Source organism: Sciurus carolinensis, chromosome 2, assembly GCF_902686445.1.
Source record: "Sciurus carolinensis chromosome 2, mSciCar1.2, whole genome shotgun sequence".
NCBI classification, from domain to species: domain Eukaryota; kingdom Metazoa; phylum Chordata; class Mammalia; order Rodentia; family Sciuridae; genus Sciurus; species Sciurus carolinensis.
Genome location: NC_062214.1, coordinates 171537122 through 171555261, shown reverse-complemented (window position 1 = coordinate 171555261; position 18140 = coordinate 171537122). Strand labels below are relative to the sequence as shown.

The 18140-nt window shown below is 34.7% G+C and overlaps 1 protein-coding gene across 1 annotated transcript in view; it reads right to left on the bottom strand.

The window, feature by feature from the left end:
- Rbm25 (RNA binding motif protein 25) overlaps positions 1–16359 on the bottom strand; it is a 47030-nt gene extending 30671 nt beyond the window's left edge. Inside the window, 5 exon segments of the mRNA XM_053743343.1 lie at positions 3771–3828; positions 9040–9207; positions 10707–10756; positions 15886–16006; positions 16120–16359. Coding sequence (XP_053599318.1) covers positions 3771–3828; positions 9040–9207; positions 10707–10756; positions 15886–16006; positions 16120–16161 — 439 coding nt within the window. The 5' untranslated portion in view covers positions 16162–16359.
- Positions 16360–18140: the final 1781 nt, after the last annotated feature.

The window sequence follows — 18140 nt, the reverse complement described above, 5'->3', positions numbered from 1 at the left end:
ATTTTTAGTGTGATATAACTTACAGACAAAAACTGGCCAAAAATGAGTAACTTTCAAAAATCACAATGTTGATGACAGTATTGATGATATTTTAGTCTGAACTATTATATGCATAATGTGAGGTAAAACAAATTAGTGATTAATGAATAATCTGTTGCCTCCAGTGTCCTTGAAACTCAGGATTCTCAATGTGAAAGAAAAAAGATGAATGACAGAAGAGATTTAATAAAAATTTTTCATTCCAGAATTTAAATAAATGTACACTGGAAACACCTAAAAGCAAAACCAAACCAATTACAATGAGTACATCTATTACTCAAGATTGTGATTTTCAAAATAACTTTTCACTGAAAGGAACCAAAGCTCCTTAAAGAAGCAGATGATTCCAAGCCTGGAGCAGAAAAACTATCAGAAGAATCAGTTGTGAACATCATGTCACATCAGATAATAGGGAAATTACAAAGGCAATGAGGGTCAAAACAAAACTGCTGGAGATATTCAACTTACAGCAGTAACTTAAGTCAATTTAAGCTTTAAAGTAATAATAGCTACAATGAATTCACACTAAATACAGTAACAAATATTTTTTAATCCTTAGGTTCAAAAATTATCTTTCAAAAAGTCAGAGGGCTGGGATTGTGGCTCAGTGGTAGAGCTCTTGCTTGGATGTGTGAGGCCCTGGGTTCAATCCTCAGCACCTCATATACATAAGTAAATAAAATAAAGGTCCACTGACAAATAAAAAATATATTTAAAAAAAAAGTCAGAGCCTGGCAGAGTAGTGCATGCCTGTAATCCCAGCAGCTTGGGAGGCTGAGACAGGAGGACTGTGAGTTAAAAGCCAGCCTCAACAAAAGCAAGGCGCTAAGCAACTCAGTGAGACCTATCTCTAAATAAAATCCAAGAGGGCTAGGGATGTGGCTCAGAAGTTAAATGTTCCTAAATTCAACCCTGGTACCCCTCCCCCCACAAAAAAAGTCAGTCAAAGCTAAACAATGCTAAGTACATGAGTTTAATCTTTTCAGAAATACAGAGTCAAAGTCATTTATCCTTTCCTTGAAAAAGTATACCTCTTCTCAGCTACAGGCAGAAAGATCATAAATTCACGTTCAATGCCAGTCCAGGCAATTTATTGAGATCATCTCAAAATAAGAAATAAAAAGGGCTGGGTACATGTAGCTAACTGACACAATGCCCCTGGGTTTCAATTCCCAGTAGCTCCCAAAACACACACACACACACACACACACACACACACACACACACACACAAACCTCTAACTAACCAAATAGTAGCTAGAGAAGGAATTTCCTAGAAGTACTGTAATAATAAATGAAGACTTATTCTTCAATGAAGAAAAGATTAACTTCTTCAATACAAATGACTACATTCTGAAACCTCCCCCTAATGAAAAACTCAACCTAAGTCATGATAACCAATTCCTACTATTATGAAACAAAGAAGACAGGCACCATGGCACAAGTCTGTAATCCCTGGTAGTTGAGAGGCTAAGGTGGGAGGATCACAAGGTCAAGGATAGCCTAAGCAACTTAGTGAAACCCAGAGTCTCAAAATCAAAAAAACAAAATACGTTACAGATGTACCACAGTGGTCAAGCAGCCCTGGGTTCCATCTCTATTACCACAAAACAAAAACAAGGCACAACTGCAAAGCAGCTTACAGAAAACACAAGAGAAAAGATTCACAGCAAATATACTAAAGCTTCAATAGGAAAAACAGATCTTAATATAAATGCTACTAGGAAATGACAAATGACCCAGTTTCCACAACAAAGAAATTAAAAGGAAGGGCTGAGAATAAAGCTCAGTTGGGCTGGGGAGATAGCTCAGTTGGTAGAGTGCTCGCCTTGCAAGCACAAGGCCCGGGATTCAATCCCCAGCACTACCCTAAATAAATAAATAAAGGGCTGGGATTGTGGCTTCGCGGTAGAGTGCTTGCCTAGCATGTATGAGGCACTGGGTTCGTATCCCAGCACCACATGTAAATCAATCAATCAATAAAATAAAGGTCCATCAACAACTAAAAAAATTAAAATAAATAAATAAATAAATAATAAAAGGGAAAAAGGAAAATAAGAGGAAAGGTTAACTTAAAACATGAAGAGGGCTGGGGCTGTAACTCAGTGGTAGAGCACTTGCTTTGCACATGGAGGGCACTGGGTTTGACCCTCAGCACCACATAAAAATAAAGATATTGTGTCCATCTATAACTAAAAAATAAACAAATAAAAAAAAAATGAAGAAACACAGTCAAGTGATAACTGCCTGTAATTCCAATTACTTGGGAAGCTAAACCTGGAGGATCACAAGTTTGAGGTCAACCTCACCAACTTAGCTAGACCCCTATATCAAAATAAAAAATAATAAGGACTGGGGATGAAGTTCAGTGGCAAAGCAGCCCTTGGTTCAATCCCCACTACATAAAAAATCTTTTAAATGTTTAAAAATCAAGAGACACTTAAAACCAACTGCCAACTGAACGCAATGTATAGACTTCATATAGATCCTGAATCAAATAAACATTTCAAAACTAACATTTTATAGAAGTAAAAATTTGCATATCGACAAATCTAATGATATTAAGAAAAAGTCACTATTTTGATGTCTTATAATCCTATTTAGGATATTAAAAAAAAAAAAAAAAACTCACATTTTCCTGTACTGCATTTAAAAAAACAAAAAACAAAAAAAAACCCACAAAGGAAGGAAGGAAGGAAGGAAGGATGTCAGGGATATAAACTAAAACAAAGATAAAATTAGCTGGGTGCGATAGTGTAAGCCTGTAATCCCAGCGGTTAGGGAGGCTGAGGAAGGAGTATCAAAGTTCAAAACCATCCTCAGCAACTTAGTGAGACCCTGTATCAAAAAAAAAAAAAAAAATAGGAATGTGGCTAAGTAGTTTATAACCCCCTGAGTTCAATCCTTAGTACCAGAAGTAATACAAAGAGATGAATAGAACAGGGTACTGATGAAACACAACACATTAATAATAAGTGATGATTACATAGGAGTTTATCACACTATTCTAATTTTATGTTATGTATCAATTTTTCCGTATTAAAGTTTTTAGAAGATATATTATCAGAGCTGAGGGTGTGGCTCAGTGGTAGATGATTGCCCAGCAGTGCTGTGGGCCCTGAGTTCCATCCACAGCCACCAGAAAAAGAAAATTATCCAATAGCTGTTTCAACAGACAAATCTAAAAATCACATTTTGTTTTCAGGAATGACAGGTCACATTTGATCATCTTTTTTCCTACTCTTCTCCTAAGTTCCAATTTTTCCATCTTGATTACGTCCTGCTTTCACAGAAAGGACTTAAGCATAAAAAACTAGTAAGTCGGAGTAATGTTTCCAAAACATTTAAGAAGTTTTATTGAAAATGATAAAATACAGAAACAAGTCTGAGTAATTTTTTAAAAATACTTTTTAGATGTTGACAGACCTTTAATTTATTCATTTATTTTTATGTGGTGCTGAGAATCGAACCCATGGCCTCACACATGCTAGGCAAGCGCTCTGCCACTGAGCCACAACCCCAGCCCAAGTCTGAGTAATTTTAATCATTTCCTCTTCTACCTCCTTGCTGTCCCCACTTTTCCACCCTTTAATCTCAACTCTCAGTCAATATCTTCTCAACTGCTTTTTAATCTATTCTAGTAAGAAAAAAGACAATGAGAATAAAACATGTAAAGGGATTTATGCAAACAGGTAAAAAACAATCTCAACAAATAAGGACAACATGACCCACCTTGAAGTTTTCCAGAAGCACCTTGTACTCTCTTCCAGCTCAAAACCAAACCACATTTCTTAAAAAGAAAAATAAAAATTAAGTTTAATGCAAATAAGAGAACAATTATATTCTCGTGGGGGAGGGGAAGCAAAAACATAAATAAGATCATACCAGCAATTAAGCCTGTTGAAATTCTCTCAATTCCCACAAATTTTTATGAAATGCAAAACAAATCATTTTAAGAATATAAATTATTCTTAACCAAATTCCCTTCCCTATCCAAAAAATATATATAAAAACTCAAGTGCCTAATGTGGTTAAGTGTACTTAAATTCAAGTAAACCTGAGGCCATTGTATTTTAAAACTATATATTATAGGGCTGGGCATGTAGCTCAGTGGTAGAGCATCTGTATACCACGTGTGAGGCACTGGGTCTGAACCCTACCATCACAAAAACAACCAACCAACCCTGTATTTTATACTAACAATGAGGGAAGAAAATGCTTGATATGGTTTACAAAATAACGTGGGACATAAATTATTAAATACAATGAGATTTAACTATGAAAAAATTGTTTCTTTTTATAAAATGATTGGAAATATCCCATGGACTGGAGGTATAGCTCAGTGGTAGATATGCATGCTATAACACGGAAGGATCTGGGTTCAACTGTCAATACCCCCTCAAAAAAAAAAAAAAAAAAAAAAAAAAAAACCAAAATGCTAAAGTGAAAGGTTATGTGAAGGATGGGACATAATTTTATTTTGAAAATAAACAAAATTTTCTAAATATTAAAGTAAAACCCAGAAGGTTTTTAAAAAAAAAAAAAGGCTAGTTGTAGAAAATAAAGACTGCCAGTCAAAGTTGAAAGGATATATACAATTTCATACCTCCCTTCAGAGGAAATATTAAAATGATAGACAAGGAATATAAAAGACAGAATAAATCCACAAGTTTTAATGGATGGGGAAAAGAGTAGCCATCCAGACTACAAAAAAAAAAAAAAAAAAAAAAAAAAGAATGCAAATGGTTGGGTGGTAACTCATTTAGTACAATAAGGAAGTCTATACCTTCATATGTCTACAGAGGCAGATTCTAAGGGCAAAGATAAGACTAATTCAATCTAGAAAGACAAGTGAATCCAGATGGGAGTAAGAAGTATAGTACAGAATGAAGAATAAGGCTCAATTTAAAAAGGGGCTTGCCTAACTTTATGAATATGAATGAAATAATCAGAGCCTAATAGTTCAGTCTGTAGTGTTAATGTCTGAAGAATAAACAGAATAGGCTTGGGGTATGGAGTATCAGATAAAACAGAAGACCTGGATGAGATATAGTGGGTAAAAGGGAAGGAAGTAAAGGCATTTATAAGAAATGGCTGAACCCAGCACTTCACCCCCAACCTTATATAAGCAGCCAATTAGTAGGCATAGAAAAATTTTCTAGAGAACCCAACCAGCCCCAAAGAAAAGACCTCCACATAATAGCATTCAAATCCTCTGGCTGCTTGCTAAATTACCCCATGTTTGGGAAAAGCCTCATTTTTTAAACCAAACTTAAGCACACAACATTCTTTTAATTCATTAACTTTTAAATATGAACAGATATCCCAGACATGGTGGCATGCACCTGTACTCACAGCTATTCAGAAGGCTGAGGCAGGAGGATCATGAATGAGGACAGCCTTGGCAACGTAGCGAGACCCTATCTCAAAATAAAAAATAAAAAAGGGCTGGGGATGTAGCTCAGTATTAGAGCACCCCTGGGTTCAATAGCCAGTACCAAAAAATCCCCCAAAAAACAAAAACAAAAAAGTAGAGGGATCTGGCAGAAAGGTCTTTAGAAAAGAAGGGAAATTAATATTACTTGATATATTTTAACAATTGAAGAAAAAAGGCAGGTGTAAGCTAGAAATGATGGGGAATTCTAAATTTCTAATAATGAACAGATATCATAAACAAAAGAATAACAATTAACAACTCCAAGAAAGCAATGAAAATGCAATCATGGTACAAGACTATTTACCAACCATCATAACACTGATTAATGACTTCACTAAACTTATACACTTATATTAGGAAAGCGGGGAATGAGACTGAGGCCTTATGCAAGCTAAGCTTTCTCTACCAAAAAAAAAAGTCAACAAATAATTTCAAAAGTAATAAAGGATAGTAATAAAATACAAATCAAAACAGGAATGAGATTATCATTTCATATCTATCAGATTTACTAAAAAGTTAAAAGTTTAAATGCAATATATTTAAATCAGATGTACAAGAATGGAAACTTAGACACTGTTTGCTTGTATAAATTGGTACGACCAACTATGAGGAAACTCTCTTAAGTATGCTTTAAGACTCAGAAATTTCATTTCTGAGAGAATATGTGACAGAAAATTTTTCACTTGAACCAAGGAAGACATTGTGCCAGTAATAATATAACAAAATATGAAAACAATCCTTATGGCTATCAATAGAAATGTAATAATTTATGACTTATTTCTACGATGAAATAGTATACAGCAGTGAAAAGCAAAATACAGTTGGGTGAAAAAAGCAAACTGTGGAATACAGAATTAAAACATACAAATAATGTGTATTTATAAATCTATAACATGCAACCAAGTAGAAAATATGCCCAGGAATAAAATCCCAAATTTAGAATAACTGATTACCTCTGGTGAGAAAAAGAAATGGGGGCTGGGGAGATAACTCAGTAGGTAGAGTGCTTGCCTTGCATGCACAAGGCCCTGGGTTGGATCCCCAGCACAGCAAAAAAAAAAAAAAAAGAGAAAAAAGAGAAAAAGAAATGGGAATTGAGGTTTTCACTGTAATGTTCTCTTTCTCTGGGAAAAATCTGAAGCTAGAATCATATTATCAAGTTTGACAAAACTGGGTTTTATAGATGGTTATTGTCTAAACATTCAATGAAAGGAACACAATTTATAAAATGGAAATGGCTATAAACATTACTTATAAGACAAGAAAAAGATTTAAAAGGACCTTCTCCAACAAATGGTAAAGAGGGAGTGAGTTGTAAGCACTTTCTTTTTCATTATAAAATCATGCAAATTATTCATAAAACAATCTGCATGTATCACCAAAGTGAAGTGTTTTAAACTAGACAAAAATAAATTTAAAAAATGACTGCAAAATCTAAAGAACTTATACTTATTTGGAATAAAAACTTCAAGGGGGCTGGAGTTGTGGCTCAGTGGTAGATCACTTGCCTGGCACGTGTCTGATCCTCAGCACCGCATATAAATAAATAAATAAATAAATAAACAAAGGATTCATTGACAACTAAAAAATATTTTTTAAAAAAACTTCAAAAGGGGTTGGGGAGATTGCTCAGCTGGTTGAGTGCTTGCCTTGCAAGTGCAAGGCCCTGAGTTCAATCCCCAGTACCGCAAAAAAAAAAAAAAAAAAAAAAAAAAAACTTCAAAAGGATTCAATCATCCCTGGATGCAAGATCACTGTTAATAGTCGGCAGGGTAAAGGACTCATACAGTTCCAAAACATAATCTTGGAGATTACCTATTTAGGATACAACAGGAAAAGGTACCCTTAATAGGGGAAAGATGTGACTACCTTAACCAAGTAACTCAACACCACCAAAAACAGGATCAATAAAGCATTACGTCTTGTCTCTTACTATTCTATACTAGAAAGAACCCATCAGTCATCAAAAATGCTTACTTTGGGCTGGGGTTGTGGCTCAGTGGTAGAGCACTAGCCCATGTGAGGCACCAGGTTCGATTCTCAGCACCGCATATAAATAAATGAATAAAATAAAGGTCCATCAACAACTAAAAAATACATATAAAATTTTTTTTAGAAAAATACTTATTTTGAATCTATGAGCAATCAGACAAATTCAAATTGGGAGAAATAGTCTGCAAAGGAACTGGACTCTTCAACATATCAATGCCAAGGAGAAAAAAACAAGCAAGCAAAAAAGGCAGGGAATTTTTCTATATTAAGCTGTGTAGCCCATGTGTGATGGCCCATGCCTATAATCCCAGCAAACTGGAAGTCTAAGGCAGGAGAATCACAAGTTCCACGCCAGCCTGGGAAAACTCAGCAAGACCCTATCTCAAAATAAAATGGAAAAAAAAAGGGGGCTGGGCCATGGGATCAATTCCCAGCACCACAAAAAAAGAAGAAAAAAAAAAAAAAAGAAAAGAAAGAAAGAAAGAAAAAAATGGAAGAAAAAAAAAAAAAAAAAAAAAAAGCCCAGAGATCTAGTAAGTAGTAGAGAGCTTGCCTAGCATGCACCAGGACCTGGTTTTGATCCCAGTACTGAAAGAAAAAAAAAAAAAAAAAAGCAAAAAAGTTTTCTAAGGCATGACAATTAAATGAAATACAGTATCTTTCACTGGATCACAGACTGTAAACCAAAAACTTACTATGGCCATGACTGAAAGATTAAATATGAATTACATATATATTAGTTAACAGTATCTTATCAACTTTATTAAGTTTCTTTTTTATATAGTTTCACTATGTTGCTCAAGCTGGTCTCAAACTCCTGGGTTCAAGTGATCCTCCCACCTCAGCCTCCCAAGTAACTGAGAGAAAAAAGACATTGCACCTAAGTTACAGTTCTTTCTTTAAAAAAATTTTTTTTTAGTTGCTGATGGACCTTTATCTATTTATATGTGGTGCTGAGAATCCAACCCGGTGCCTCACATATGCTAGGCAAGTGCTCTACCACAGAGTTACAAGGCCAGCTCCTAAGTTACAGTTCTTAATTGTAATAATAATGGCACTGTCATTATGCAGGAGCTTGTCCTTGCTCTTAGGAGATACATTTAAGACTCAGGTTAAATGCCACATGACACTCACCCTCAAATTATTCAGGATGGGAAATGTGTTTGGTAGAGACAAAATAAATCTATCAAAATGTGTTAGTGTTCACTGAAACATTCTTTCACCTTTTCTGCAGATTTAAATTTCTTCAAGATAAAAACTAGGGAAAAAAATATCATTCAAAATTCTCTTTTTCTTAATTTTGAAATTTGTGATAAAAAAACTTTTTAATGCCAGGTGAGGTGGTACACACCTGTAATCCCGTCTCAGGAGGCTGAGGCAGGAGGATCGAGAGTTCAAAGGCAGCCTCAGCAACTGAGTGAGGCACTTGTCAACTCGGCAAGACCCTGTCTCTAAATAAAATATTAAAAAAGGGCTGGGGATGATGCTTAGGGGTTAAGCACCACTGGGTTCAAATCCCTAGAACCCTGCCACAAAAAACCTTTTTAATGAAAAGTAAACAGTTTAACTTACAGCTAAGAGCTGTCGTATAAGCATATCTGAGGCCTTCTCAGAAATGTTGCCAACAAAAACCGTAGTAGTGGGACCACAGTTTTCATCGTTTTCTTTTGCCTTTAAACCTGGATGATCCTTTCTTGCTCCCAAATGCTTTCCAACCATGGACACAGTGGGTACTAAGACCTACAATAAAGAGGACAATAAAATTTGATCTGGCAATAAATTAAATTTCTTATCACATTTAATGTAACATTATGCTAAAAACAAAATTAGTAAATGTATACAGCATATCATTAAAGCTTCTCTTTAATCTGAAGCTCTTAAAGCAAATGGCATGCTTCATTAATGCAAATTTATTCAAAACAAGCTTTCACGATTAGATTGTTTTCAAAGTACTTGAAAAAGCAGTCATTTTAAGACATTTTTTAAACATCAATGACATCATAAATCATTTAAGATTATAAAATATATCCAGAAATATTTTCACATCTAATATTCTTAATACCCATATAAAGCAAATTCCAATTATCCCTGCTAATCCTCTAACAGAATATTCAAAAATTCATAGTACTCTGCCAGACTTATATTTTACCCTTTGTTATAAGTTTATATTCCAAGATTGCTTTCCCTTTCTAACTTTCAACTTCCTGGAGGAAGGAACTGTTCTTTGTACTTAAATCAGTCACAGACCCTCAGTAAGTACTGAACAAACTATAGCAAGCTGAGGGAGTTCCTCCAAACCCCAATTCCATCTTCTCCTATCCTGAAATACATGGGGAAGAGTACACATCACTTGGAGACTTTCTAAAACAGTCCAACTACAGGTGTCCATTAAAAGAAAAGTTGGACTCCCCAAGGGCTGAGAATCAAATATTCTGTCGTCTGCCTCAGAACAGATTTTCAATTGCTGATGTATTTCCTTCCTCGCCCTTTGATATGAGTAATATTCTCCTCCCTTTTCAAACCCAAAGATAAAAAACAAGACACAGTTGAAAGTAATGAAATCTACTCTCCCTCACAGAATTCCAAATGAAGTCTGTTATACCAATTAACTCAAAGAAAAATTCTACCTAAATAAAAGTTAAGTGTTATTTATGCATGTGCTACAGTACATCAGCATTCTTTAATTAAAATGTTTCAAAGGTTTGATCAATATAGAGAATTAAGGTTTAAGACATAAGAATGAACATTTCAGCAGAAGAAAGGCTTATAAAACTTGAAGGTATGTTAGAGAAAAAGATAAAAAATAGAGTGAAAAGAGCCAAATACTAGAGGTGGGAGGAAAAGAGTAAAAAGTTACTTTACACAAATTACATTTTAATGTATAAACTTTTATGGGGCCATTTACATTCCTTTTAAAGTCACATCATTCTCCCATCTCCCAGAACCAAGATGAGATGAGGGAGTAATCCAAGAGCCACTATACCAAATCTATAAGAGCAAGTATGTGAAAAGTCTAAAAAGAAAGAGAGGTTGTCATAAAATTGATTTAGGGAGTGTTTTAGAACAACTATATACATATGCAAAGATAAGTAAAAATAATCCTTATTCAAATAAGTGGAAGAATATTCATGGGCACTCTCATTATTTACTTCTTCTAACTATATCAAGTTTCTTAGCTTTAAAAGCACCTAGAAGGACTATCATAACTACTAATTCCTCCTTTAAATTATTACACTTACAGTTGGAGCAGGAGCCATAATGCTCATTGGTACAGGAATCATTGGGGTTCCTAAAAAAGAAAAAAAAAAAATCACAATAGGTCTCAAGAATTTTTTTTTTTTTTTTTTTTTTTTTTTTTTTTTGTGTGTGTGTGGTGCTGGGGATTGAACCCAGGGCTTTGTGCTTACAAGGCAAGCACTCTACCCACTGAGCTATATCCCCATCCAAGAATACTATTTTATATGACTATGTTCTATGTCAACTACATGCCATACAAGTAAATTATCCTTATTCATAGTTAATATAAATAGAAATATAGGATAAAGAAAATGAAACATTAATGAATAATGCCTTATTTTCATGAGTAATGTGGTATCAGTTTGACCTGTATGAACTTATAACAAAAAAACTATTCAAAGCCGGGCACAGTAGCACAAACCTGTATTCCCAGCTACTCAGGAGGCTGAGGCAAGGGAATCCACAAGTTTCAGGACAGCTTCAGAAACTTAGCTAGACCCTGTTTCACAATTTAAAAAAAGGGGGGGACAGGGGTAATATGGCTCAATGGTTAGGTACGCTGGGTTAATTCCTAGTACCAAAAAAATCAAGGGTTAGGGAACTTGGCTTATAGTTCAATTCCTAGTACTATTAAAAAAAAAAAAAACAATAAAAAACTATTCTGAAACCAAAATGGCCATATCCATCTCTTTTGCTTTTAAGGAGTATAAATTCTGGACACTTATTTCATTTTCATCTGTTTCAGTGGTTTTCAAAAGAAGCAGCCTTCACAAATAGATTCACACTTATGGGTGAACAATGGTACCAATGATATATAAAAACTATATTAAATCATGAAACTGAAAAAAGGGCCACTGAGTTTAAATCAACAACCTTTCAGGGTATATCAGAAGCCCAATCTGATAAGACACAGTGAGACAAAATTATGTTTTTACAGATTTAAGTCTTCGATTTAAAAAACTCTAAGTCTTTGATTCAATTGGAAAAGAAATGGTACCAATGATTCCCAAGAATTTAAAAAAAAAATTAAATCAATGTTACACTTAAGAAGTAAAAACACAGAAGAGAAATAATTTTTCTATGTGTGATTCTGAACCCAGTGCCTTGCACATGCTAGGCAAGTGTTCCATCACTAAACCCCAGTCCAAATTTTTTAAGACACAAAACTGTAGGACAAGTGCAGCTGTCCATGCCTGTAATCCCAGTGGTTCAGGAGGCTGAGAAAAGAGGTTCAGAAATTCAAGGCCAGCCTCAGCAACTTAGCAAGATTCTGTTTCAAAATAAAAAATAAAAAGAACTGGTGATGTAGTTCAGTGGTAAAGCCTCCTAGGTTCAATCCCTAGTACCAAAAAAATAAATAAAATAAAATAATAAAATTCTATAACATGATGATTACCATTAATATAGTATAGTCTTGAAAATTGCTAATACATTGTCGTCAACAACAAAAAAAGTATACGAACACTGCATGTTATAATTAGCTCAATTCAGTCATTCTACATACAGTGCCTACAATTTCAAAACATGCACAACAATTATATACAATTTCATTTAATAAATAAAAACAAATCCTGGGATGGGGAGATAGCTCAGTCGGTAGCGTGTTTGCCTTGCAAGCACAAGGCCCTGGGTTCGATCCCCAGCACGGCAAAAAAAAAAAAAAAAACAAATCCTTTGAGAGTTACAAAAACAAAGAATATACCAAATAAGAAATTAACCTGGGGGCTGAGGTTGTGGCTCAATGGTAGAGTGCTTGCCTCACATGTGTGAGGCACTGGGTTCAATCCTCAGCACCACATATAAATGAAAAAAATAAAGGTTCGTTGACAACAAAAAAAATAAAAATAAATAAATACATAAAAGTCCATCAATGACTAAAAAAAAATTATTTTTTAAAGAAAAAAAGAAATTAATATGGAAACCCAAGAAACTTGTTATTTCTAGATCTTTTCTAGAAAATGAATATCGTCTAAAAAATGAGATCAATAATTTCAGCTACTATCAAAAAGAAAACTAACCTCTAAGATAGGCATGTTCTGTTCTAAATAACTCACTGTAAAGGTTTAAGAGCTGTCAATGTGCTGTCTACTATTAACAATTTATGCATATCTGTTTTCAACTACATTGTTTGCTAAGCAGTAGTTGCTATATGGAGAGTCCTTGTGTTCCTCCTTATTCACAGAACGAAGAAATCAGATCATTTGAGAACTAAGAAAAAGCTTGCAATGAGATCAAAATTAATCAAAGATTTGACTACTGTTGTAATATAAATTTTAAAATGCTTCTAAATAGCCAAGCACAGTGCATGCCTGTAACCCCCATGACTCAGTAAGCTGAGGTTAAGAGGAGTGCAAATTTGAAGCCAGCCTGGGCAACTTGGTCAGACCCTGTATCAAAACAAAAGATTAAAAAAGGGCCAGAAGCAGAGGCACACATGACTCATGAGGATGAGAGAGGAGGATCACGTGTTCAAAGCCAGCCTCAGCAATTTAGTAAGGCCCAAAGCAACTCAACAAGACCCTATCTCTAAATAAAATATAAAAAAGGGATAGGGATATGGCTCAGTGGTAAAATGCCCCTGGGTTCAATCCCCAGTACCAAAAAACACAAAAACAACCTGTAATTAACCAGTTGGTATCTAAATTTTACACTTTAACTTTCCAAAAAGAAAAAAAATGCTCCTATATTTACCAACTATATGACCCCTCTCCCATAGGTAAACTTTCTATTAAACAAAACATTCAAAAAGATCTTGAAATGTTCCTTTTTATAATTACTCAAAGTTAATAATGTTTACCACTCCAACTTACTAATCCCTGAAATTTATCTTTTTTCTTCTTCTTTTTGGTGTTGGGGTTACAACTCGGGGCCTGTGCATGCTCTAACACTGTGATTAGAATTTCTGCAATTAGGGGTTGGGGATATAGCTCAGTTGGTAGAGTGCTTGCCTTGCAAGCACAAGGCCCTGGGTTCAAATCCCCAGAACCACAAAAAAAAAAAAAAAAAAAATTAGAATTCACAATGAGTAAGGTATTCCTGCTCTTTATAACAATCATGCATGCTAAAGCAAAAATAAGCAAAGTACATTTCAGAATTCACCTTGAAAAAGGCACTGCTGCTCTTTTTGAAGATCATGCATGCTAAAGCAAAAATAAAGTACACAAAATGTGAATAGCATATTACCACTTGAATTTTTTAAAAAGGAAATGGGGCAGGGCTGGGGATATAGCTCAGTTGGTAGAGTGCTTGCCTTGCAAGCACAAGGCCCTGGGTTCAATCCTCAGTACCGCAAAAAAAAAAAAAAAGGGAAATGGGGAAGGAGTAAACACAAGCAAAGAGTAGGAAATGCATAGCATATCTCTGGAGAGATAACTAGAATACTGACAAGACTGATTTGGGAGAAGGAATTGAAAAAGTGGGGAAAAACTTTTTCCTGTAGGCATATGTAACTTTTTAAAAGAAAAATAACAGTTGCTTTCCAAACTTATTTTCTCATTTTAAAATTCATGACCACTGGGGCTGGGGCTGTAGCTCAGTGGCACAGCACTTGCCTAGCATGTATGAGGCACTGGGTTTGATCCTCAACAGAACCACATAAAAATAAATAAATAAAATAAAGTATTCAGTACATCTACAAAAAAAAATTTTTTTAAACCCATGATCACCATATATTATTATTTCAAAGTTCAACTATCTACACTAAGAGTTATTAACTATACTCATAAGCCAAACAAGAAAATTATGCATTTAGGGTATTGTGTTTCTGAATTATTATAGTAGTTTTTACACTGTTTCATTACTTACCTTCTCCCACACCGTCCAGTGCTAGGGAACAAACCCAGGGCCTTAAGCATGCCAGGGAAGCTCTACCACTGAGTCACGTCCCCAGTCCATTATCTACCTTTTTTTTTTTTCCATGACTTACCTTTTAAGTACTGCTTATTTATGCTGCACATAGAATGCAGGTAGTACCTGAGCTACAACTAAATTCTGATTTATCAGTCAAGTAAATTATGCTTTGTTTAACAAAAATGATAATGTAGACTACTATAAATGGAATCAGAAAGTAACAGAATTACCACTCTGAATAAATGCCCACGTTAGTTTAACACCAACCAAGCTGGCAATAATATTGAAGATCTAAGGCAGACATGAAGAATTACCTAAAGTACTGCTGCCCATAAACCAAAGGAACTCTCTTTTCCTTAAGTCAAATAATGTTATCTAATTCAGGATAATGGTTCTCAAATGTGGGTTCTGTCTACTTAAAGGGATACCTAGAATTAGCTGCCAACTTGTTAAGGATTCCAGAGCCCCGATTTCTGAGGATCTGATTCAGGGATTTGTAGTAGGGCTTAAACATTGTTTTAACTCCACAGATCTTTGAAGAAAGGAAGCTGTTTATATATACATTGTCAAGTGAAAAAAAGCAAAGAGCAAACTAGTGGATACAGCATGCTACTGTGCATTTGTGCTTAAAAACAAACCAAACTCAGACAGAGAGATAAAATATGTGCTTATATTTGCTTATAATCTACATGTTTAAGTACCTGCAAAAATAAAGATTAATAACCCTGCTTTGTTTCCCTAGTAACAGTACTTATGTGAGTATGTAAAGGAAATATTTCACTGTGTAACTCTATTTTTTGATTTCTGAACAATGTGAATATATATATGTATATACGTATAAGTATTACACATATGTGTGTGTATATATATATATTTCTGAGCCATGCAAATGTTTTATGTGTGCACACACACATATACATTGGTACAAGGTATTGAACCCAGAGATGTTTAATCACTGAGCCCCATCTCCTGGCCTTTTTTATTTTTTTATTTTGAAACAGGGTTTCACAGAGTTGCTTAGGGCCTCACTAAGTTGCTGAGGCTGGCTTTGAACTTGTGATCCTCCTGCCTCAGCCTCACAGGGATTACAAGTGTGTGCCACTGTGCCCAGTTCTATGTATTTTAAATACACAAATTTTTAAAGGAATTTCCAAGATGAGTTTGACAGTCACACATCAAATCTAGTGCCACAGGAAAATGAAAAATCCATTTTCAGAATAATGCTAACAGATATCTTCACTGTTAACATAATGACATATATATCATTTTCCTACGGTTATTATCACAATGACAAAAGCATAGGTTTAAAAAACAAAGTATCAACAAACTTACCTGGAGGTACAGGTGGAGGAAAGCCAGGAAACTGTGGGGGTGGGATACCCGGTGGGAGTGCTGGGATTCCCATGGGAGGGCGATTCAAATGAGGGGGGAAAGACATTCTTACTGCAGCAGTCTAAAGAAAAAAATCATGACAAATCATTTTACTTGAAAACTTTATAATTGAATCTGCCTAGTTTTGTTGGCCTTCATTTTTAGAGTATCTGCAAAATTCTAAAGTTTTCTTACCCAAAGGAGTTGGCAAAGACCCTCTTTTCTCTGTCTGTCCATTGAGAATTTTTAAAACTTAGATCTTTTCTAAAATAAGTTCCCAAAATGTACACGATCTAAGTTCAGGATAGACTCCTACAATCATGTGGGAATACATATAAAGGAAGAAAAAAATTTTGAGGTTCAGTTAATATCCAAAACTTAAATACCAAACATCAATGAATCTTTTAAAACCAAACTCAGAATCCAGGAGGATATCTAATAGTGTTTTATAAAGTGCTTTGATACCTTCTTTTTTTTTTTTTTGATATCTATCAGCACCCTGAAAACTAAATTTACAAGGTTACACAGTATGTCATTCAGTGTTGTCCAGTTCCTCAAGGACAAAGGGTCAGTGAATTACAAACCTGGCGGTGGGGGTGGGGTAATACACACAAACTCCTAATATCAGCTCACACAGTAACCACTCAAATGTGAAGAGAATGTATAACTTGTGATAATGAGAAAGTCATCATTTTTCTTAAATTTAAAAGCAACCAATTAAATATTCTTTTTTTAACCACTCTTGAATCAGATAACAACATTTAATTTTTTTAAAACTATAAAAAGCACATTAAACTGGTTAGTCTGTCACATTAAAGGAAACTGTCCGCCCCCACTCTTCCAATGTGGTACTGAGGACTGAACCCTTGGGCGCTTTACCACAGAGCTACACCCCCAGTCCTCCTCATGCCTCAGTCTCCCAAGCTGCTGGGATGACAGGTGCCCAACTATCCTCTATTTAAATGAATGGAAGTATTTAAGCTTTTCCTTTCTTGAAAAGTTTTTATTTTCATCAACATATTTAAGCATCCAGATCTGTTGGGAAAAAATGTTGCTAGGATGTCCTATGAGAGTTCTATACATCAACTTCTGAAAGCAGCCAAGGGGCTGGGGGGATAGCTCAGTGGTACAGTGCTTCGCCTATCATGCTCAAGGTTCTAGGTTAGATTCCCAGCATGGAGGTGAGGGAGCTCAAATAAGCAAGTCTGTGCCACATCAGTGATTCCACTAAAGTCAGTGATTTGATAAACAGGAGATATTTCTATTAGACACAAGGGAAAATTTCCTCACTCTATAACTGAAGTCCAGAGCTGTTTTAAACTTTTAAAATGTCTCTCCTGTGTTTTGTAATTGTTTACTCACCCTTTGAGAGAGAGAAGATAAAAAGTATAACTCTTCCACTTTCTCTCTCCCTAATCCCAACAGTGACACTGGCATATATCATGGTTTTCTAAATATCTTTACAAAGTAATGCATAATAATTTGTGATTTTCTACAGTGCAATCATATTATTACCTGCACTTTCCCCTACTTTCATTGACATCTCTTCACATCCATTTATAAAGTTCTATTTCAGTTTTTATAATGCAGTAAATTGTTATTAATACAGATAAACAATAATTATCCAACCAAAATTAATTAATGGCTCTCTTTTTTATCTCTTTCAAATAATGCTGAAGATTCTTAGACATATAACCCTATACATCTGTGCAAATAATTCCATAATACAGATTACTACTGAATGTGTATCTAAACTTTACGTCTAATTCAGTCTCCAAAACTACATACAAATTTTACGCCCTTTTCTCATATCCTCACCATTGCTGGAATAAATAGGTTTTTAAATTCTAACTATCTAATAGGTTAAAAGAATACTTGTATTTCATTAATGAGGTTCAGTATCTTTTTACCTGATTATTAGGCATTTCTTTAAAATAAAAGTATTTCCTTCATGCACACAAACAATAGTCTATACAATCTAAACTTCAACTTCAGAAAACAATATACTTAAAATATTTAGAAAGTTTTGTAAGTAAAGGAATTCCTAGGTTGATTCATATACTTATCAAATAAGGTACTAGAAATGCTTTAAATTTTAGGTAGGTATCAGGATGCATTAAAGGAAAAACACAAGACTGTTAGACTATAAATGTACTGAGTTTCTTTATAATTTTTTGTAACACTTTCTGCCCCCAAACTAAAACAAATATTATATA